This window comes from Zonotrichia leucophrys, chromosome 1A, assembly GCF_028769735.1.
Source record: "Zonotrichia leucophrys gambelii isolate GWCS_2022_RI chromosome 1A, RI_Zleu_2.0, whole genome shotgun sequence".
NCBI lineage: Eukaryota > Metazoa > Chordata > Aves > Passeriformes > Passerellidae > Zonotrichia > Zonotrichia leucophrys.
Genome location: NC_088170.1, coordinates 72,330,024 through 72,352,100, shown reverse-complemented (window position 1 = coordinate 72,352,100; position 22,077 = coordinate 72,330,024). Strand labels below are relative to the sequence as shown.

The window sequence follows — 22,077 nt, the reverse complement described above, 5'->3', positions numbered from 1 at the left end:
ACCCCGGGATAGCAGGAGGTGTCCCTGCCCTTGGAATGGGGTGGAATTTGGGAATCTCGAGGATCCTTCCCACCCAAACCATTCCAGGATTCCGTCCCGGATATCCCTTTAACACCAGGACACTTCCCAGCTTCCCCCAACATTCCCGATGATCCTGAGGGGTCACAAATCCCTCCAAAGGCAGTGGCTCCACCCTCTGGAATTCTCTCCGGGAGCCATGGCAGCTCCGCAGTCTCCGGAGTGTTTTTAACTCCGCTGCCGGAGCAGATGGCGCTGGCAGAAATCTTGGAAGTCTGACAGGATTTATCTCCCCTCCCCTTCCCCCCACTCCTTCCCTTTCTCCTCCAAATATTCCTCCCATCCCGCTTTTTTTTTTTTTTTTTTTTTCCCTCCCATCCTTGCTTTTTATTCAGGGATTTTTTTCCAGGACTCTTTTTTGATCTTTTTCTCCCATTTTTTTTCCCAGCCAGCCAGGGGTTAACCACCTTTATCCCAGGAATTTTTCCCAGAATATTTTGGATCTTTTTCTCCCATTTTTTTCCAGCCAGCTGGGAGTTAACAACCTTTATCCCGGGATTTTTTCCTGAAATCTTTTCTCCCAGTTTTTTTCCAGCCAGCTGGGGGTTAACCACCTTTATCTTGGGATTTTTTCCCCCCTCTGGAATATTTTTGATCTTTTCTCCCTCTTTTTATTCCAGCCAGCCAGGGGTTAACCATCTTTATCCCAGGAATTTTTTTTTCCCCCTGGAATCTTTTTGATCTCTTCTCCCTGGGAATCTGCAGTGCTGCTGGAATACGCAAATGCCAGGGAATATTTATTCCCAAAAAAAACCCCATCCGAGCGCTGCTTTTCCATCTCCTTCCTTGCCCGTGCAGGGATTTTTCCCCGGGAATCAAGTGACTGCGCAGCTCCTGGCCGTGGGTGTGGAATGACAGCTCAAGGACTTCTAATTCCAGCCCCATTCCCACCCGATTCCTCCCTCTCCGCCTCTTTTCCATCCCCGTTTCCCTGGAATTCCACGGGAATGGTTTCTTCCAGGAGCTGCTTCGGGTTTGGGGTTGGGTCCCCTCCATTCCAGGGGCTGTCCTGCTGTGGGGATGGATCTGGTGCTCCTGGGTGGGATTTTTTCCCTGGATTTTTTGTCGGGATGTGCTGTGGCAGCTGCAGCCATTCCTGCCTGGAGCAGGGATTCTCCAGCTGGGATTTCATGGAGATTCAAGGAATGGTTTTAATGCCCTTTTTTCCAGGGGGGTTTGGCTGCATGGGCTGGGAATTGCTGGGATAACTGGGATGTGCTGGGAATTCTCATGGGGTGTGAGCACAGAATTCCCAGATTATTGAGCTGGGAAAGAATTCCAAGGTCAGCGAGTCCAAGCTGGGCCCGATCCCCACCAGAGCCCCGAGTGCCACCTCCAGGAATCCCTTGGACACCTCCAGGGATGGGGCTCCAAAGCTCCCTGGGCAGCCCCTGCCAAGGCCTGACCCCTTTCCATGGAGAAATTCCCAAATCTCCAACCCAAACCTGCCCTGGCCCAGGCTGAGGCCGCTCCCTCTGTTCCCGGGGCTCATTCCCTGGAGCAGATCCCGATCCCCGCTGGCTCCTGGCAGGAGCTGGGCAGGCCCAGAAGGACATTCCCGATCCCGGCCCCGATCCCAGCGGAGCTGCCCTGGCCCCCAGCCCGGGGCACATCCCACTTTTCCCGGGCTCTGCCTGCACGGATCCCTGGGGGGCTCGGGGGCCCTTCCCGAGGCACTGCCGGCATTCCATGGGCCAGGATCCCACAATTCCCCAATCCTGGTGTGGTTTGGGTTGGAAGAACCTCCCAGCCCATCCACTTCCAGCCCCTGGACCCCTCCCACTGTGCCAGGCTGCTCCAGCCCCAGTGCCCAGCCTGGCCTTGGGCACTGCAGGGATCAGGGGCAGCCCCAGCTGCTCTGGCAATGCCAGCCCAGGCAGGAATTGCTCATTGCCAAGATGCCACCCATGGCTGCCCTCTGGCAGTGGGAGCCATTCCCTGGGTGCTGTCCCTGCAGGCCTTGTCCCCAGTCCCTCTGCAGCTCTCCTGGAGCCCCTGCAGGCCCTGCCCTGTGCTGGCAGCTCTGCCTGGATCCCTCCCTGCTCCAGGGAACATTCCCAGCTCTCCTGGATCCCTCCCTGCTCCAGGGAACATTCCCAGCTCTCCCTGGATCCCTCCCTGCTCCAGGGAACATTCCCAGCTCTCCTGGATCCCTCCCTGCTCCAGGGAACATTCCCAGCTCTCCCCGGATCCCTCCCTGCTCCAGGGAACATTCCCAGCTCTCCTGGATCCCTCCCTGCTCCAGGGAACATTCCCAGCTCTCCCTGGATCCCTCCCTGCTCCAGGGAACATTCCCAGCTCTCCCTGGATCCCTCCCTGCTCCAGGGGAACATTCCCAGCTCTCCCTGGATCCCTCCCTGCTCCAGGGAACATTCCCAGCTCTCCTGGATCCCTCCCTGCTCCAGGGGAACATTCCCAGCTCTCCCAGCCTGGCTCCAGGACTTGGACAATTCCATGGATGCATTCCTTCTCAAACCATTCCCAGCTCTTCACAGCACTCTGGCCCTTGAACAGCTTTTCCAAAGCTTCTTCCCAAACATTCTCACCCAGAAACTCCCGACACACTTTGGGAATCTCCTGGATCCTCCTCATTCCAATGCCGCGGGGTCAGGACCCACATCCAAGACCAAAATATGGGATAAACCAGGAGAAAAGTCCCAGTTCCCCTCTGGACACCGTGGGTTTGGGATGCTGGGATGGGATTTCTCCATGTGCACACATGGATCCATCCTCACATCCCACAAAAACCACCCCGTTGTATCCCAGCTCTTCCGGAGCCTTGGGAACACCTTCCCATGGAATTCCCGGCAGAGGAGCAGCTGCACCAACACAATCCCTGAAACTCCAAATTTCCTTTATATTCCTTTATATTCTAGGATCCAAGGACCAAAACCAGCCAGGTTTGGCATTGGTGGCACCAAAAACTTTCTGGAATGGGGTCAAGGACTTCCCACAGATGGATTTTGGGATTGGTGCCACCAAAAACCTTTAGGGACAAGGTCCAGGACCCACCACACACAGGTTTGGCATTGGTGGCACCAAAAACCTTCTGGAATGGGGTCAAGGACTTCCCACAGATGGATTCTGGGATTGGTGGCACCCAAAACCTCCTGGAATGGGGTCAAGGACTTCCCACAGATGGATTTTGGGATTGGTGGCACCAGAAACCTTTAGGGACAAGGTCAAGGAACCACCACTGAAGGTTCTGGGATTGGTGACACCTTAAATCTTTAGGGACAAGGCCAAGGACACCCCACAGCCAAGTCAGAGTTTGGTGACACCACAAACATGTTGGGGTAAGCTCAAGGAACCACCACAGCTGGATTTTGGGGTTTGGTGGCACCAAGAACCCTCAGGACAAGGTCAAGGAGCCACCACAGCTGGTTCTGGGTTCAGTGGCACCAAAAATCTTTAGGGACAAGGTCCAGGACCCACCAGAGATGGCTTTGGGTTTGGAGACTCCATAAATGCTTTGGGATAAGCTCAAGGATCCACCACAGATGGTCTGGGGTTTGGAGACTCCATAAATCATAAGGGACAAGATCCAGGACCCACCACAGGTGGATTTTGGGTTTGGTGACACCATCAATCTTTGGGAACAGAATCAGAAACCTATCAGAGGTAGTTTTGGATTTGGAGACTCCATAAATCTTTAGGGACAAGGTCAAGGACCCACCAAAGGTGGATTTTGGGTTTGGTGGCACCAGAAATCTTTGGGAACAGAATCAAGAACACGCCAGAGATGGTTTTGGGTTTGGAGACTCCATAAATCTTTAGGGACAAGGTCCAGGACCCACCACAATTGGATTTTGGATTCAGTGGCACCATAAACCTTTGGGACAAGATCAAGGACTTCCCACAGATGTATTTTATGTTTGGAGACTCCATAAATGTTTAGGGACAAGGTCAAGGACCCACCAAAGGTGGATTTTGGGTTTGGTGGCACCAGAAATCTTTGGGAACAGAATCAAGAACCCGCCAGAGATGGTTTTGGGTTTGGAGACTCCATAAATCTTTAGGGACAAGGTCCAGGACATCTCACAGCCAGGTTTGAATTCGGAGTTTCCACAAACCTTTAGGGACAAGGTCCAGGACCCACCCCAGGTGGATTTTGGGTTTGGTGGCACCAAAAACCTGGAATGGGGCGAAGGACTACCTACAAATGGATTTTGGGACTGGTAGCACCAGAAATCTTTGGGATCAGAATCAAGAACCTGCCAGAGGATGGTTTTGGATTTGGAGACTCCAGAAATCCTTAGGGACAAGTTCCAGGATGCGCCACAGGTGGTTTGGGGTTGGTGGCACCATAAACCTTCGGGACAAGGTCCAGGACATCCCACAGATGGATTCTGTGTTTAGAGACACCATAAATATTTTGGGATAAGCTCAAGGATCCACCACAGGCATTCTGGGTTTGGTGGCACCAGAAATCCTGAGGAACAACATCAAGGATCCCCCACAGCCAGGTTTGGGTTTGGTGGCACCAGAAATCTTTGGGAATGGAAATAAGAACCCACCAGAGATAGTTTTGGAATTGGAGACTTCCTAAATCTTTTGGGATAAGCTCAAGGATCCACAACAAGCAGTTTTGGGTTTGGAGACTCCAGAAACCTTTAGGGACAAAGTCCAGGACCCACCAAAGGTGGATTTTGGGTTTGGTGGCACCAAAAACCTTCTGGAACGGGGTCAAGGACTTCCCACAGATGGATTTTGGGTTTGGTGGCACCAGAAATCTTTGGGAACAGAATCAAGAATCCACCAGAGATGGCTTTGGGTTTGGAGACCCCATAGATCTTTTGGGATAAGCTCAAGGATCCTCCACATCCAGGTGCCTCCTCCAGACCTCATCCTGCTCCTCTTAAACCCCAACTCCAGCATTCCCAGTTCCAGAGGTGCCATTCCCACCAGGAATGCCCAATGCCAACACCGGACGTGGCAGAGTGCCCCTGCCCTTGGCAGAGCCGATCTGGGAATTCCTGGAATTCCCTCCCAAAATTCTCTCCTGGAATTCTCCAGTCCCACCTTCCGCTCCGAGCAGGACCAGGCATCCCTCCAAGCCGGAATTCCATGGAATTCCACGGAATACCCCAAAATCCAAGCTCTGGAGCGACCTGGGAAGGGCCGAGCCTTTCCCACCCACTCCACATCCCGCAGGGACCCTCCCTCCTCATTCCCAAGGGATTCTCCCGGGTCTTTCCTCACCTACTGACTTGGTCCGTGGAATTCCCTTCCGGAGGGGCAAGTGGGGCTTCTCCGTTCCCGCCAGGACCCCGGGATGTGCCATTCCTTGGCGCTCAAACAGGGACTGGAAGGGAAAAACAGGGAATTCCCAGTCCGGATGCTGCCGGAAGGACCCGACATTCCCACCTGAACTTCCAACCATGGGAAAATGGGAGCTCTTCCCAACGGGATGAACCCTCCTCGCCTCCACCTTCCTGCTGCTCCATCCAGTGGAATTCCAAACTTTGGGATGATTCCCTGGGTCTCATCCCATCTCCCTGCCTGCTCCAGGTGGGAATCTGGTGTGGATGGCTCCGGGAGCTCCTGTCCTGCTTTTCCCAGAGCTGCCTCCCACCCGCAGCATTCCCAGCACAATCCCGAGCCTCCTCCTCTTCCCTCCTCCGTGCTTCCCCTCGGATTCCGGTGGAATTCCAGCCCGGCTCTCCAGGCTCCTCCCAGCCCTGGATGGGGATCCTGGGAAGCCAAGGGAGTGCTGAGGCCCCGCTATGGATCGGGGTCTCCCAGGCTCCGCATTCCCGGGAATTCCGCTTCTGAACCAGCTCCCCTTGGCACCACATTCCGTCCCATCCTCCTACATGGGCTCCCTTCCCTCTCCTTCCATTCCCGGGAATCCCACTCCCCATTCCTGGTAAGGACATTCCCCATTCCCTCTCATCCCTCTCCCTCATTCCAGGCCCCCATTCCTGGTGGGATTCCCTCTGGCTCACACTGATCTCCTCCAGATCCTTCCCATCCCTTTCCATGTACTCCCATCCATCTCCTTTCTTCCTTGGGAATTTCACTCTCTGTTCCTGGGAATTCCAATCCCCGATTCCCGCTGGCTCACACTGATCTCCGCAGGGCTGATCCTCCATCGCATTCCCACATCCCACAGCCCCCATTCCCAGGGAATTCCTGCTGGCTCACACTGATCTCTGCAGGGGTGATCCTCCCATCCCATTCCTATCCCATTCCCACATCCCATGTCCCCATTCCTGCAGAATTCCCGCAGGCTCACTCTGATCTCCGCATGGGTGATCCTCCCATCCCATTCCCACATCCCACGCCCCCATTCCCACATCCCACTCCTGCATTCCCACATCCCACTCCTGCATTCCCGCTGTCTCACACTGATCTCCACAGGGATGGTCCTCCCATCCCATTCCCATCCTATTCCCATCCCATTCCCATCCCATTCCCAACCCATTCCCATCCATTCCCATCCCATTCCCATCCCATTCCCGTGGCATTCCCGCTGTCTCACACTGATCTCTGCAGGGATGGTCCTCCCATCCCATTCCCATCCTATTCCCATCCCATTCCCACGGCATTCCCGCTGTCTCACACTGATCTCCGCGGGGGTGACCCTCCCATCCCATTCCCATCCTATTCCCATCCCATTCCCATGGCATTCCCGCTGTCTCACACTGATCTCCGCAGGGATGGTCCTCCCATCCCATTCCCATCCCATTCCCATCCCATTCCCATCCCATTCCCATCCCATTCCCATCCCATTCCCATGGCATTCCCGCTGTCTCACACTGATCTCCACGGGGGTGACCCTCCCATCCCATTCCCATGGCATTCCCATGGCATTCCCATGGCATTCCCATGGCATTCCCATGGCATTCCCATGGCATTCCCATCCCATTCCCACTGTCTCACACTGATCTCTGCGGGGGTGATCCCATTCCCATCCCATTCCCATCCCATTCCCATGGCATTCCCATGGCATTCCCATCCCATTCCCATCCCATTCCCGCTGTCTCACACTGATCTCCGCAGGGGTGATCCCATTCCCATCCCATTCCCATCCCATTCCCATCCCATTCCCATCCCATTCCCATCCCATTCCCATCCCATTCCCGAGGCATTCCCGCTGTCTCACACTGATCTCCACAGGGGTGACCCTCCCATCCCATTCCCATCCCACTCCCATCCCATTCCCGCTGGCTCACACTGATCTCCGCAGGGGTGATCCCATTCCCATCCCATTCCCATCCCATTCCCATCCCATTCCCATCCCATTCCCGCTGTCTCACACTGATCTCCGCGAGGGTGATCCCATTCCCATCCCATTCCCATCCCATTCCCATCCCATTCCCATCCCATTCCCATCCCATTCCCATCCCATTCCCGCTGGCTCACACTGATCTCCGCAGGGGTGATCCCATTCCCATCCCATTCCCATCCCATTCCCATCCCATTCCCATCCCATTCCCGCTGGCTCACACTGATCTCCGCAGGGGTGATCCTCCGGCTCGTCGGGCGCTGTTTCACCGTGGCCGCTCGGGAATCGGCCTCCACCAGCTCCGCCCTCAGCGCCGGCTCCGCGGCCGCCAGGATCTCATCCAGCTTCTCTGGAATCCAAGGAAAACCGGCTGATCCCGGGGCTCAGCCTTGGGAGCGCTCCCTTCCCGCAGCTCATCCCGGAGAACGGAGGGATCATCCCTCTCCCCAGCTGGTGGTTTTCCATGGATTTGTGGGGGCTGATCCCGCTCAGCCAGGGAATTCCATGGATGCTCTCCACCCCCACATTCCAAGGAATTCTCTGTCTGATGCTAACCAGCGAGTTCATCCCAAATTTTGAGTATTCGGGATCAGCTGAGTCCTGCCAGGAGGGTGGGAGATCCAGGGAAATCCCAGGACACGGAGATGCCCGTGGGATCCACACGACTCCAGCACATCTGGCTTTTGTTTGGGATAAACTGGGACGTTCCCAGCTGGAATGGACTCCCTGAATGATCCCAACTTCCGTGCCCACGGATATTGGGAATATCAGCAGAACCACCACGGCCCTGTCCAAGCTCAGGGAATGGGGAGTGGGACTGGAATTCCCAACTCCAGGATCCACCCTGACACTTTTATCCCTTGGGAACACCAGGCTTGTGCCTGGATGTGTCCCAGTGGATCCATTCCCTTGGGAATTCCAGTTGGAATCCTGAACCTCAGGGTATGGGAAAAGGCAGAGGGTGGACATGGATTAATTTCCATGGATCTCTCCTGAGTGGAGTCTATGGAATTCCTAACTGGAATGGGAAGTTGGGGCTGTTGGCTCCGTGCCACCTCCACCTGATGGCGTTTCCCAGATCCAGCCGGATCCGTATCCCAAATTCCTGCCCTGGGAGAGGGACTGGGCAGCTCCACCTGTGTCCAGGTGGGAATTGTAGCCCTGGAATTCTCCTGAAGCCAGGCTGGTCCTTGGACCTTCCATGGAATTGTGGGACATGGAATCATGGACTGGTTCGGGTGGGAAGGACCTTAAAGCTCATCTCATTCCATGAGACACCTTCCCATTATCCCAGATTTCTCCAGCCTGGCCTTGGGCACTGCAGGGATCAGGGGCAGCCCCAGCTGCTCTGGCAATGCCAGCCCAGGCAGGAATTGCTCATTGCCAAGATGCCACCCATGGCTGCCCTCTGGCAGTGGGAGCCATTCCCTGGGTGCTGTCCCTGCAGGCCTTGTCCCCAGTCCCTCTGCAGCTCTCCTGGAGCCCCCTGGAATGTGCTGGAAGCTCTCCCTGGAATCTTTTCTGGAAGAAAAGCATCCTGGATCCATCTCCAACCCTTGGGAACCTCCAGCTGATTTTCCTGATCCAGGGATCCTCGCGTGGCCCCCTCTGGATCTGCCCGATCCAGGGAAGGGTTGGGAGGATCCCTCAGACACCACTCACGGTAATTCCCACTTGGCTTTTTCCCTGTCCTATCCCTGCTGGAAGAGCTGATCCCACATTCCCAGCTCCATGGGGAACATGGAATGGGAACCAGCAGGACAGAAAATCCTGGATCAGAAAATCCCAGGAGGGGTTGGGTGGGAAGGGACCTTCAATCCCGTCCAGATCCAACCTTGATCCACCAAAAACTTCTGCGGCCCTCACGCGACATTCCTGACACATCCTCTGGGTGGGAACAGCGGGATAACCCACATGGATCTGCCAGGAATAGCGGGAAAAATTCCCTGGAATTGCCAGGAATAATGGGATCAACTGCATGGATCCACCAGGAATACTGGGATAAACCACATGGAACTGCCAGGAATAGTGGGATAAACCACACGGAACTGCCAGGAATAATGGGATAAACCGCATGGATCTGCCAGGAATAGTGGGATAAACCACACGGAACTGCCAGGAATAGTGGGATAAACTCCCTGGAACTGCCAGGAGAGGCTTGGGCTATTTGGGATAAAGCTGGACACTGTCATTCCCAAGGATCCCACACGGGACATTCCCATGGGGAAAATCCGAAGGAGGAATCACACCTGGGAATGGCAGGGTTGGGAATTTCGGGATACAGGACCAGTCTGCCCGTGCCCAGCTGAATCCCATGTAGCTGTTCCAACTCCCGGCTCCATAATTCCTGGCATTCCAATTCCTGGCATTCCAATTCCTACTGGAGCGGCTCCTGGACACCACTGGAGCCGATCCCAAATTCCCAAATTCCCGGCTGAATTCCCTGAGACGCTGCAGGAACAGCGACCCTCGGGATGCCGGGATCTCCCCCCAGTCTGGATCCTGCCGGATCCCAGCGGAATCCCAGGAATTTCGGTTTCACTCACCCCCTTTCCTTCTCCGCATGGAGGCTTGGAATGGGAAACAAAACACAGAATCAACGGCATGGAACAATTCCCGCCCCCATTCCCGGCTCCAGCCTGGCTCTGCCCACAATTCCCGGCCTCTGGCATGCGGGATCCGGCCTGGGATGTGGGATTTGGGCAGGGAATTCCAGCCTTTATCCACTGGGAACGTCCCTCTGACCCGGGATTTGGGATTTATCCCAAGGCTGGGATCATCCCTCATGGATCCTCATGGATCCAGGGAATCCAGAGCGGGATTGGCTGGAATTCCATCCCAAGCCATGGAAAAGCTGCCAGGGCAATTCTCTACATCCAAGCCCATGGATTTTGGCACAGAAGTGATCCTGGAGCATCCTGCTGGGAATCTGCTGCTCCAAGGGGATTGGAATGGCAGGGAAAGGGTCGGGAAGGGCACAGGGAGTGTTTGGGATCCATGGAAAACCGGGTGGGAAGCACCTGGCAGAGCTTTCTTTGGGAATGTCCCTTTCCCTGACTGTTCCTTGGGAAGGAGAGCGGCTCAAGGCCAAATCCTGGGAATGCTGATCCACAGGAAAACCCGGAGTGAAAGATGGGAAGAGGACGGATCCCCTGTTTTCCCTGGAATGGCTCCAGCCTATTCCTTGGATCCATAGGATTGAGCGCTACAATTCCCAGAAAAACTCAAGGGAATTGTGGGATCAGAGCTGGAACAGCCTCCAGATCCTTCTCTGGGATTGCTGCTCCCAATCCCTCCCCAGGAAAACTGGGAATTGCTGGGAGGGTGGAAGGAGGAATTCCAGGATCTGGGATGGGGGAAAAGTAGGAAAAAGGAGCCGGCCTGGCTCTGATCCCAAGAATTCCCACCAAAAAAAGAGCCTTGGATTGGGAATAATGGTCTGGAAATGCCAAGAATCAAGGGTGGGAATTCAAGGGTGGGAATCCAGGCTGAGGCTCAGGATAAAATAAATCCCAGCTGATCCAGTCTGGGAATTTTGGGATCTGTCCTGATCCCGCAGGGTCTGGCTCCAAGGAGGAGCACAGGGAGCAAGGAAAGGCTTGGGAAACTGGGAAGGGCATGGAAAACCAGAGGGAATGGAAAAACAGGAAGGGCATGGAAAACAGGGAGAGCAGGGGAAAAAATGGTGAGCATGGAAAACCAGGGAGAGCATGGAAAAGCAGAAGGAACGGAAAAACAGAGAGCACAGAGAACAGGGAAAACCAAGGAAAACAGGGAGAATGTGGAAAACCAGAAGGAATGCAAAACCAGAAAGGGCAGGGAGAGCCTGAAAAACCAAGGATGGTATGGAAAAACAGGGAGAACATGGAAAACTGTGGAAAACAGGGAGAACATTGAAAAACTACGGAGAGCATGGAAAACCAAGGAAAACATGGAAAACCAAGGAAAACAGGGAAATACATGGAAAACCAGGGATAATGCGGGATCCTGCTGAGGCTCCAGGGTGCCACATTCCCACATGGAAAATCCCAAATTCCCATGGATGCTGGGGCAGCATCGATGGCCTCAGAGCCAGCCCAGGGATGCTCCAAAGTTTTCCTGGGATTTGGGATCCCTCCATGGCCACATGGCCGCTCCGGTGACATCCAGGGACAAAGTGCCAGCGGATCCAGGAAAAGGGAAGGGATGGAGCGGGATCGGCTCCTGGGGACATCCCAGGTGGCCGCAAGGGCTGGGAAAAACAAGGAATTCTGAATGGTGGGAGTGGAGAGGATTTCAGGGAATCTGGGAATGTGGAGCGGGATGGGAAAGCAGCAGGAAATGTGGGAGTGGCAGCGGGGTGGGGGGGACGGAGCAGTCCTGGAGATCTCCTGGAATTCTCCTGGAGATCTCCTGGAAATCTCCCAGAGCTCACATGGAGCTCTGCCAGAATTCCAGAGCTCTCCCAGAGCTCATCTGGAATTCTCACGGAGCTCTCCTGGAATTCTGGAGCTCTCCTGGCAGGGTTTGGGATCTGCCCGGAGATGGGAAATCAAAACCTGGGACTGCCGGGTGTGGGAAAGGAGGGAGAGGAGCGGGATGAGGAAACGGGAGAGGAAGGAGAGGAGCAGGGAGAGGAGCTGGGAATGAAAGTGGGAATGGAGCTGGGAGAAGGGAAAGGAGAAGAGAGAGGATCAGGAAAAGGAGCAGGAGGAGGGAAAGGAGCAGGAGCAGGGAGAGAGGAGCAGGCAGAGGATGAGGATCAGGAAAAGGAGCAGGAGGAACAGGGAGAGGAGCAGGAAAAGGATCATGAGCAGGGAATGGAACAGGGAATGGAGCGGGAGAAGGGCAGGGAGGGTATTGGGAAGAAGAGCAGGAGCAGGGAGAGGAGCATGGAAAGGAGTGAGGAAAGCGAGGAGAGGAGCAGGGAGAGGAGCAGGAGGAGGGAAAAGAAGAGGAACAGAGAGAGGATCAGAATTAGGGAGAGGAGCAGGAGGAGAAGGAGCAGGGTAAGGAACAGGGAGAAGAGCAGGAAAAGGATCAGGAGTAGGGAAAGGATTAGGGAATGGAACAGGGACTGGAACAGGGAATGGAAGGAGCACAGAAACGAGCAGGGAGAGGAGCTGGAAATGGATCAGGAATTGATCAGGGAATGGAGCAGGGAAAGGAGCTGGGGAAAGAGCAGGGAAAGGAGCTGGGGAAAGAGCAGGGAAAGGAGCTGGGAATGAAGCAGGGAATTAAACTGGGAATGGAGCAGGGAATGGAAGCAGCACGGAAAGATGCAGGGAGAGGAGCTGGGAATGGATCAGGAATTGATCAGGGAATGGAGCAGGGAAAGGAGCTGGGAGCAAAGCAGGGAATAGATCAAGGAATTGATCTGGGAAAGGAGCAGGAAATTGATCGGGGAATGGAGCAGAGAACGGAGCAGGAAAAGGAGCAGGAGAGGAGAGAGGATCAGGAAAAGGAGCAGGAGCAGGGAGAGGAGCAGGCAGAGGATGAGGATCAGGAAGAGGAGTAGGAGGAACAGGGAGAGGAGCAGGAAAAAGAGCAGGGAATGGAGCAGGGAAGGGAGCTGGGAAAAGAGAAGAGAAAGGAACTGGGACTGGAGCAGGGAATGGAAGGGGCAAAGAAAAGGAGCTGGGAATGGATCAGCAATTGATCAGGGAATGGAACAGGGAAAGGAGCAGGGAATGAAACTGGGAATGGAGCAGGGAATGGAAGGAGTATGGAAATGAGCAGGGAGAGAAGCTGGGAATGGATCAGGGAATTAAACCGGGAATGGAGCAGGGAAAGGAACAGGAGAAGAGAGAGGATCAGGAAAAGGAGCAGGAGCAGGGAGAGAGGAGCAGGCAGAGGATGAGGATCAGGAAGAGGAGTAGGAGGAACAGGGAGAGGAGCAGGAAAAGAAGCAGGAGCAGGGAAAGGAGCAGGGAATGGATTAGGGAATGGAACAGGGAATGGAGCAGGGAAGGAACAGGGAGAGGAGCTGGGAACAGATCAGAAATTGATCAGGGAATGGAGCAGGAACTGATCAGGGAAAGGATCAGGGAAAGGAGCAGAGATTGATCAGGGAATGGAGCAGGGAAAGGATCAGGGAAGGAGCAGGATGCCCAAGGCCAGGGCACACCAACCCCTCCACACCCACCTGGAGACTCCCAACATCCTTCCCACGCCCACCTCCACCGGGATGCGTCCCCGGAGCGCTGGACATCCCCATGGACATCCCCATGGACATCCCCTGGACATCCCCCTGGACATCCCCATGGACATCCCCTGGACATCCCCATGGACATCCCAATGGACATCCCCTGGACATCCCATGGACATCCCCATGGACATCCCCATGGACATCCCCATGGACATCCCCATGGACATCCCATGGACATCCCATGGACATCCCCATGGACATCCCCATGGACATCCCATGGACATCCCCTGGACATCCCCATGGACATCCCAATGGACATCCCAATGGACATCCCCATGGACATCCCCTGGACATCCCCATGGACATCCCAAGGGACATCCCAATGGACATCCCCTGGACATCCCTCTGGACATCCCTCTGGACATCCCCATGGACATCCCCATGGACATCCCCATGGACATCCCATGGACATCCCAATGGACATCCCATGGACATCCCAATGGACATCCCATGGACATCCCCATGGACATCCCATGGACATCCCCATGGACATCCCATGGACATCCCATGGACATCCCCATGGACATCCCCTGGACATCCCAATGGACATCCCCATGGACATCCCCATGGACATCCCAAGGGACATCCCAATGGACATCCCCCCGGACAGGGACGGGGATCCGGCTCCCCCGCCCCCCGCGCCTCCCACACCCCCACGGCGCACATGCAAACAGCTGGAAAACCGCTGGAAAGCCGCCGGAAAACCGCTGGAAAACCGCTGGGAAGCGGCTCCCGAGCACCCCCCCAGCGCCTCCCGGGGGATCCCGGCCCCCATCCCGGCGCCGGCCTTACCCAGCTCCTCCAGCTCGGCCGTCATGGACTTGGAGCGCAGCGTGAGGGTGGTGCTGGGCGCTCTCTTGGGCGGCGGCGGGGCTGCAAGGAACAGAGAGGGCATCTTGCACCGCTTCTCGCGGAATTTGCGCGGCGTGGCCAGGTGCAGGTGCCACTTCTTCTCCACAGCCTGGATCTCCTCGTACTCGCGGGACGAGGAGTCGCACTGCTGCAGGATCTTATTGAGGCTGCGCGTGGACGCGAACTTCTTCATGATTCCCGCCGGGAATGTGCCCGCGGCCCTCGGGAATGCGGGCCACCCCCCCCCGCTCAGCGCGGAGCCCGAGCCATGGCCCCGGGCAGGCGGGGGATGCGGGCAGGGCTGCGGGGACAGCGGGAATGTGTCCAGCCTGAGCTCGGGATCCTCTTCCCGCCTCGGCGCAGCCCCCGGAGCGCTCAGCCCACCCCACCCTCCTCTTCCTCCTCCTCCTCCTCCTCCTCCTCCTCCTCCTGCTGCTGCCGCTGCCGCTGCTGGCCGCGGATCCCGACCCTATGGAAGCGCCGGCGTCCGGCCGGGAGCGGCCCAAGGACGCGTGGCCCGGGATGATCCCGAAAGCTCCCGATCCCGCATTCCCTGAGCGCCCCCCCCGCTCCCGGAGCAGCGAGGATGAGTGGAAAGCTCTTCCTCTTCCTCCTCCTCCTCCTCCTCGCTGCTCCTCGCTGACAATGCTGGAATAACGCTCCAGGATTGCCATGGCAACGGCAGCTCCAAGGATCCCTGTGCCTGCGGCAGGGATCCAGCGGGGCGGATTCAGCCCCAGCCGGGCCCACACAGGCGCTGTCACCGGGGTGGGGGGGACACGGCACGACCCCCCCCGGGCCCCCGGATCCCTTGGAGAAGCGGCCGCGGGGATGAGGAGGAGCGGGAGGAGGAGGAGGAAGGCACCGGGCAGAGGGGGAAGCGCCGAGGGGCAGCGGCTCACCCCGGGCTGGAGCGGCTGCAGCGGCCCGAGCGGCCCCGCCGGGGCTCCCAAGCGCCGAATTCCCGGCTGAATTCCCGAAGGATTATTCCCGGCTGAATTCGCGGCTGAATTCCCGAGGCTGCCAGCCGTTCCCACGGCTCGTGCCTTTGTGCCGTGACAGGATAATTGGAGCTCCTCGTGCCAGCAGCGCTCCCTCCTTCCCTCCCTTCCCTCTTCCCTCCCTTCCCTCCCCCGAGCCCCGCGTGCTGCGCTGGGAGCGGCCCCGATCCCGGCCCCCCTCATTCCCTGCTCCCATCCCCCTGCTCCAGCCCTGCTCCCATCCCCCGGCTCCACTCGCTACTCCAATCCCCCCGAATCCACTCCCTGAATCCGTTCTCTACTCTAAGCCCTGCTCCCATCCCCTACTCCAATCCCTCTGATTCCATCCCTGCTCCCATCCCCCTGATTCCATCCTGATCCCATCCCTGATTCCATTCTCTACTCTAATCCCTGCTCCCATCCCCTACTCCAATCCTTCTGATTCTATCCCCGAACCCATCCCCCTGATTCCATCCCTGCTCCCATCCCTGATCCCATCCCCTGCTCCCATCCCTGATCCCATCCCCTGCTCCCATCCTCCTGATTCCATCCCTGATTCCATTCTTTACTCCAACTCCCCTGCCCCCATCCCTGTTTCCAATTCCTGCTTCCATTCCTGTTTCCATCCATCCCTGCTCCTGTCCCTCCGGTCCTGCTCTTTCCATCCCCTGCTCCTGTCTCCTGCTCCCATCCCATTTCCATCCCCTGCTCCCATCTCCCCATTTCCATTCCCTGCTCCCATCCCTCTCCTCCCTTCCCTGCTTCCATTCCTGCTCCTCTCTCCTGTCCCTGCTCCTGTCCTGTGTTTCCATTCCCTGTTTCCATTCCTGTTCCTGTCCCTCCACTTCCACCCCCTGCTCCTTCCCCCATTTTCATTCCCTGCTCCAATCCCTCTGCTTCTATCCCTGCTCCCATCTCCTACTCCCATCCCTGCTCCTGTCTCTCCTGTCCCCTGCTCCCATCTCCTACTCCTGTCCCCCCATTTTCATTCCCTACTCCCATCCCTGCTCCAACCCCTCTTCTATCCCTGCTCCCATTCCTGCTGCCATTCCTGATTTTGTCTCTCCTGTCCCTGCTCCTGTCCTGTGTTTCCATTCCCTGCTCCCATCCTCCTGATTCCATCCCTGATCCCATCCCTGATTCCATTCTTTACTCCAACTCCCCTGCCCCCATCCCTGTTTCCAATTCCTGCTTCCATTCCTGTTTCCATCCATCCCTGCTCCTGTCCCTCCGGTCCTGCTCTTTCCATCCCCTGCTCCTGTCTCCTGCTCCCATCCCATTTCCATTCCTTGCTCCCATTCCCTGCTCCCATTTCCCCATTTCCATTCCCTGCTCCCATCCCTCTCCTCCCTTCCCTGCTTCCATTCCTGCTCCTCTCTCCTGTCCCTGCTCCTGTCCTGTGTTTCCATTCCCTGTTTCCATTCCCTGCTCCCGTCCTTCCGCTTCCATCCCTGTTCTCATCTCCTGCTCCTTTCCCCCATTTTCATTCCCTACTTCCACCCCTGCTCCAACCTCTCTTCCATCCCTGCTCCCATTCCTGCTGCCATTCCTGATTTTGTCTCTCCTGTCCCCTGTTCCTGTCCTGTGTTTCCATTCCCTGCTCCCATCCTCCTGATCCCATCCCTGATTCCATTCTTTACTCCAACTCTCCTGCCCCCATCCCTGTTTCCAATTCCTGCTTCCATTCCCGTTTCCATCCATCCCAGCTCTGGTCCCACTCTTTCCATCCCTTGCTCCTGTCTCCTGCTCCCATCCCATTTCCATCCCCTGCTCCCATTTCCCCATTTCCATCCCCTGCTCCCATCCCTCTCCTCCCTTCCCAGCTTCCATTCCTGCTCCTCTCTCCTGTCCCTGCTCCTGTCCTGTGTTTCCATTCCCTGTTTCCATTCCTGCTCCTGTCCCTCCACTTCCACCCCCTGCTCCTTCCCCCATTTTCATTCCCTGCTCCAATCCCTCTGCTTCTATCCCTGCTCCCATCTCCTACTCCCATCCCTGCTCCTGTCTCTCCTGTCCCCTGCTCCCATCTCCTACTCCTGTCCCCCCATTTGCATTCCCTGCTCCCATCTCTGCTCCAATCCCTCTGCTTCCATCCCTTCTCCCATTCCTGCTCCTGTCTCTTCTGTCCCCTACTCCTGTTCTGTGTTTCCATTCCCTGTTTCCCTTCCCTGTTTCCATTCCCTGCTCCCGTCCTTCCACTTCCATCCCTGTTCCCATCTCCTGCTCCTATCCCCCCATTTTCATTCCCTACTCCCATCCCTGCTCCAACCCCTCTTCTATCCCTGCTCCCATTCCTGCTGCCATTCCTGATTTTGTCTCTCCTGTCCCTGCTCCTGTCCTGTGTTTCCATTCCCTGCTTCCATCCCAGCTCCCATCCCTCCACTTCCATCCCCTGCTCCTTTCCCCCGTTTTCTTTCCCTGCTCCCATCCCAGCTCCTGTCCTTGCTCCCATCCCTCTGCTCCGATCCTGTTTCCATTCCCTGCTCCCATCCCAGCTCCTGTCCCTCCTGCCCACCCATTTCCATCCTCACGTTCCCATTGCCCTGCTCCCATTCCCGTTCCCAATTTTCATCCCTCCACTTCCATCCCCTGGTCTCATCTCTCTGCTCCCATCCCCTGCTTCCATTCCCTGAGTTTCCATCCCGTTTCCATTCCCTGCTCCCATCCCCTGCTCCCATCCTTCCTCTTCCATCTCCTGTTTCCATCCCTGCTTCCATCTTCCTGCTCCTGCTCCTGTCCCTCCATTCCATCGTTTCCCAAACTCCCATCCCCCTGATTCCATCCCCTTTTCCCATCTCCATAATTCCATCCCCTGCTCCCAAGCCCATGATTCCATCTCCTTTTCCTATTCCCCTTTTCCCATCCACCCCCCTGCTCCCATTCCCTGGAATTCCAGTCCCAATCCCCCCAAACCCCTCATGGCTCTTTCCTAAAGTTCTCGTCCCTCCGGACAAATCCCTGCTCTGCCCGAGCTCCTGGATCTGCTCCCGGAATCCAGAACCCATGGAATGAAATCCCAGAACTTTCTGGGATCCCCCAGGACCAGCCATGCCCAGGAACTGCCACAGCAACTCCCTGGCTCCATCCCGGAATTCCTGGTGTTCCTTTGGGATCACCATCCTGCCCCACAACATTCCCAGCAATTCCCAGGGTTGATTCCCATCCCAACCATTCCCAGGTGGAGCCGGAGCCTGGAGCATGGGAATTACAGGAATTCCAGATCATGGGAATCAAAACTGATTCCCAAAACCCATCCCAGGATCCCCCAAATCCCTCCTTTCCTGTATCCATGAGTTCCCAAAACTCTCCTTCTTCGTTGCCACAATTACAGAAATTCCCGATCTTGGGAATTCAAGCCATTCCCAAAAACCACCACAACTCCAGGAATTCCAGACCTTGGGAATTCAGCCATTCCCAAAAAAACACCACAACTCCACAGCTGTGGTTGGGACCTTCCTGATCTTCCCTGCCCACCTCCCACATTCCCAAAAATCAGCACATCCCAGAAACTGGCACATCCTAAAAATCAACAAGTCCCAAAAATGGGAACATCCCCAAAAAGGGGCACATCCCAAAAATCAGCACATCCCAAAAATGGGAACATCCCAAAAATCTTTGTATCCCAAACATTAACGCATCCCAAAAACAATCACATCCCAAAAATCAGCACAGCCAAAATGAGCAAATCCCAAAAATTTTTGCATCCCAAACATCAATGTGTCCTAAAACCCAGTACATCCCAAAGAATGGGCGCATCCCAAAAAATGGCCACATCCCAAAAAATGACACACCACAAAAATGGGCACATCCCAAAAATCCATGCATCCCAAAAAATTATACATCCCAATAAATCATCACATCCCAAAAATCAGCACATCCCAAAAAAATGATGCACCACAAAAATGGGCACATCCCAATGTGGGCAAATCCCAAAATGGGCTCATCCCAAAAATTTATGCATTCCAAAAATCAATTCTTACCAAAAATCAGCACAACCCAAAAAATGACCAAATCCCAAAAAGTTTTGCATCCCAAATATCAAAGTGTCCCAAAACCCAGCACATCCCAAAAATGGGCACATCCCAAAAAAATCAAACCATCCCAAAAATCTTCACATTCCCAAATGGGCACATCCCAAAATAAACACATCCCAAAAATCGGCACATCCCAAAAAATGGACAAATCCCAAAAATCTTCACATCCCAAAAGTTGGAACATCCCAAAATGGGAACATCCCAGAAATCAGCACATGTCAAAAAACAGCTCATCCCGAAACATTGCGCATTCCAAAATGGGCACATCCCAAAATCCTTCACATTCAAAAATGGGCATATCCCAAAATGGGCACATCCCAAATAATGATGCATGCCAAAAACGAGCACATTCCATAAACCAGCACATCCCAAAAATCTACACATCCCAAAATTGGCACATCTCAAAAATGGAAACATCCCAGAAACTGGTACATGCCAAACATCAACAGATCCCAAAAATTGGTGCATCCCCAAATCAGTGCATCCTGAAATCGGTGTATCCCAAAAGCCGGCACATCCCAAAAAATGGACATATCCCAAAAATCGTCACATCTCAACATCAACGGATCTCAAAAAATTGGTGCATTCGGAAATCGGCGCATCCTGAAATTGACGCATCCCAAAAACCAACGCATCCCAAAAATCAGTGTATCCCAAAAACCGGCACATCCCCAAAAAATGGCACATCCCTAAAAAAATGGAAACATCCCAAAAACCAGCGCATCCCAAAAATCATCACGTCCCAAAAATCAGCACATCCCAACACCAACACATCCCAAAAATCGGTGCATCCTGAAATTAACGCATCCCAAAACCAGGTGTATCCCAAAAGCTGGCGCATCCCAAAAAAAATTGCATCACGAAAACCAGTACATCCCAAAAATTGCCGCATCCCAAAAATCAGCACATCCCAACATCAACACATCCCAAAAAATCGGCGCATCCTGAAATTGGCACATCCCAAAAATCGGGACATCCCAAAAACTGGCACATCCCAAAAAATGGACATATCCCAAAAATCATTGCATCCCAATGCCAACACATCCCAAAAACTGGCACATCCTGAAATTGGTGTATCCCAAAAATTAGCACATCCCAAAAAACTCGTGCTTCCCACCTGGAATTTTCCACCCCTGCCATTCCCTCTCCTTGCTGGGGCCGCTCCAGCCCATCCCAAATCCCCAGAATCCCTGAAATTCCATAAACCAGCACATCCCAAAAGATGGCACATCCCAAACATCAACACATGCCACAACCTGGCACATCCCGAAAACTGGCACATCCCAAAAGCTGGAGTATCCCAAAAATCAGCACATCCCGAAAACTGGGACATTCCAAAAAATGGAGATATCCCAAAAACCATTGGATCCCAACATCAACACATCCCAAAAATCAGCACGTCCCGAAATTGGCACATTCCAAAAATTGACGTATCCCAAAAATTGGCTCATCCCAAAAAACAGCATATCCTGAAATTGGCGCATTCCAAAACCTGGAGTATCCCCAAAATCAGCACATCCCAAAACCAGGCACATCCCAAAAAGGGACACGTCCCAAAAATCATTGCATCCCAAAAAATGGCACATCTCAAATATCAACACATCCCAAAAGTTGGTGCATCCTGAAATTGGCGCATCCCAAAACCAGGCACATCCCAAAAAAATGGACACATCCCAAAAAATCGTCATTCCAAACATCAACATCCAAAAAATTGTGAAATTTCAAATCGGCGCATCCTGAAGTTGACGCATCCCAAAAACCACTATCCCAAAAATGCACGTATCCCAAAACAAAAAGGCATCCCAAAAAAATGGAAACATTCACTAAAACCAGCCATCCTAAAATCATCATCCCAAAACCACACATCCCAAAAATCTGGTGTATCCTAAAAATAAGCAATCCCAAAACAGGGTATTCAAAAACTGGTGATCCCAAAAAACATTGCATCCCGAAAACCAATACATCCCAAAAATTCAGCAGTCCCGAAAATCAGCACATCCCAACAATTGCTATCCCAAAAATCAGGCATCCCAAAAAACAGCACATCCCAAATGGCGCATCCCAAAAATTGGTATCCCAAAATATGGCACATTCCAAAAAATGGAGATATCCCAAAAACATTGGATCCCAACAAACACATCCAAAACTCAACACTCCCAAATTGGCACATTCTAAAATCTGGCGTATCCTAAAATTGGCATCCCAAAAACCAGCTATCCAAAAATGGCACATTCCAAAACAAGGATATCCCAAATCAAATCCAAAACAGGAACATCCAAAAAACAGCATCGTTCCCGAAAAAGGCATCCCAAAAATCACACATCCCAAAAGTGGTGTATCCCAAAATCAGCACATCCCAAAACAGGGGACATTCCAAAAAATGGACACATCCCAAAAACCAATGCATTCCGAAACCAACACATCCCAAAAATCGGCACATCCCAGAAACCAGCACATTCCAAAAATTGGCGTATCCCAAAAATTGGCTCATCCCAAAAACCAGCATATCCTGAAATTGGCGCATCCCAAAAACGGGCATATCCCAAAAACTGGCACATCCTAAAAAATGGACACATCCCAAAAATCATTGCATCCCAAAAAATGGCACATCTCAAACATCAACACATTCCAAAAATTGGCACATTCTGAAATCGGCGCACCCTGAAGTTGACGCATCCCAAAAACCGGCACATCCCCAAAAAAAGGCGCATCCCAAAA

General features: G+C 54.2%; 1 protein-coding gene across 3 annotated transcripts in view; it reads right to left on the bottom strand.

The window, feature by feature from the left end:
• SHANK3 (SH3 and multiple ankyrin repeat domains 3) overlaps nucleotides 1–22,077 on the bottom strand; it is a 179,682-nt gene that overhangs the window by 25,167 nt on the left and 132,438 nt on the right. For all 3 annotated transcript variants that reach the window (XM_064703124.1, XM_064703126.1, XM_064703125.1), the window contains exons 19-22: nucleotides 14,289–14,369; nucleotides 9,856–9,879; nucleotides 7,531–7,658; nucleotides 5,281–5,383 (exon numbers count right to left, since the gene is read on the bottom strand). In XM_064703124.1, the coding sequence (XP_064559194.1) occupies nucleotides 5,281–5,383; nucleotides 7,531–7,658; nucleotides 9,856–9,879; nucleotides 14,289–14,369 (336 nt within the window). The remainder of the gene's footprint in view (nucleotides 1–5,280; nucleotides 5,384–7,530; nucleotides 7,659–9,855; nucleotides 9,880–14,288; nucleotides 14,370–22,077) is intronic.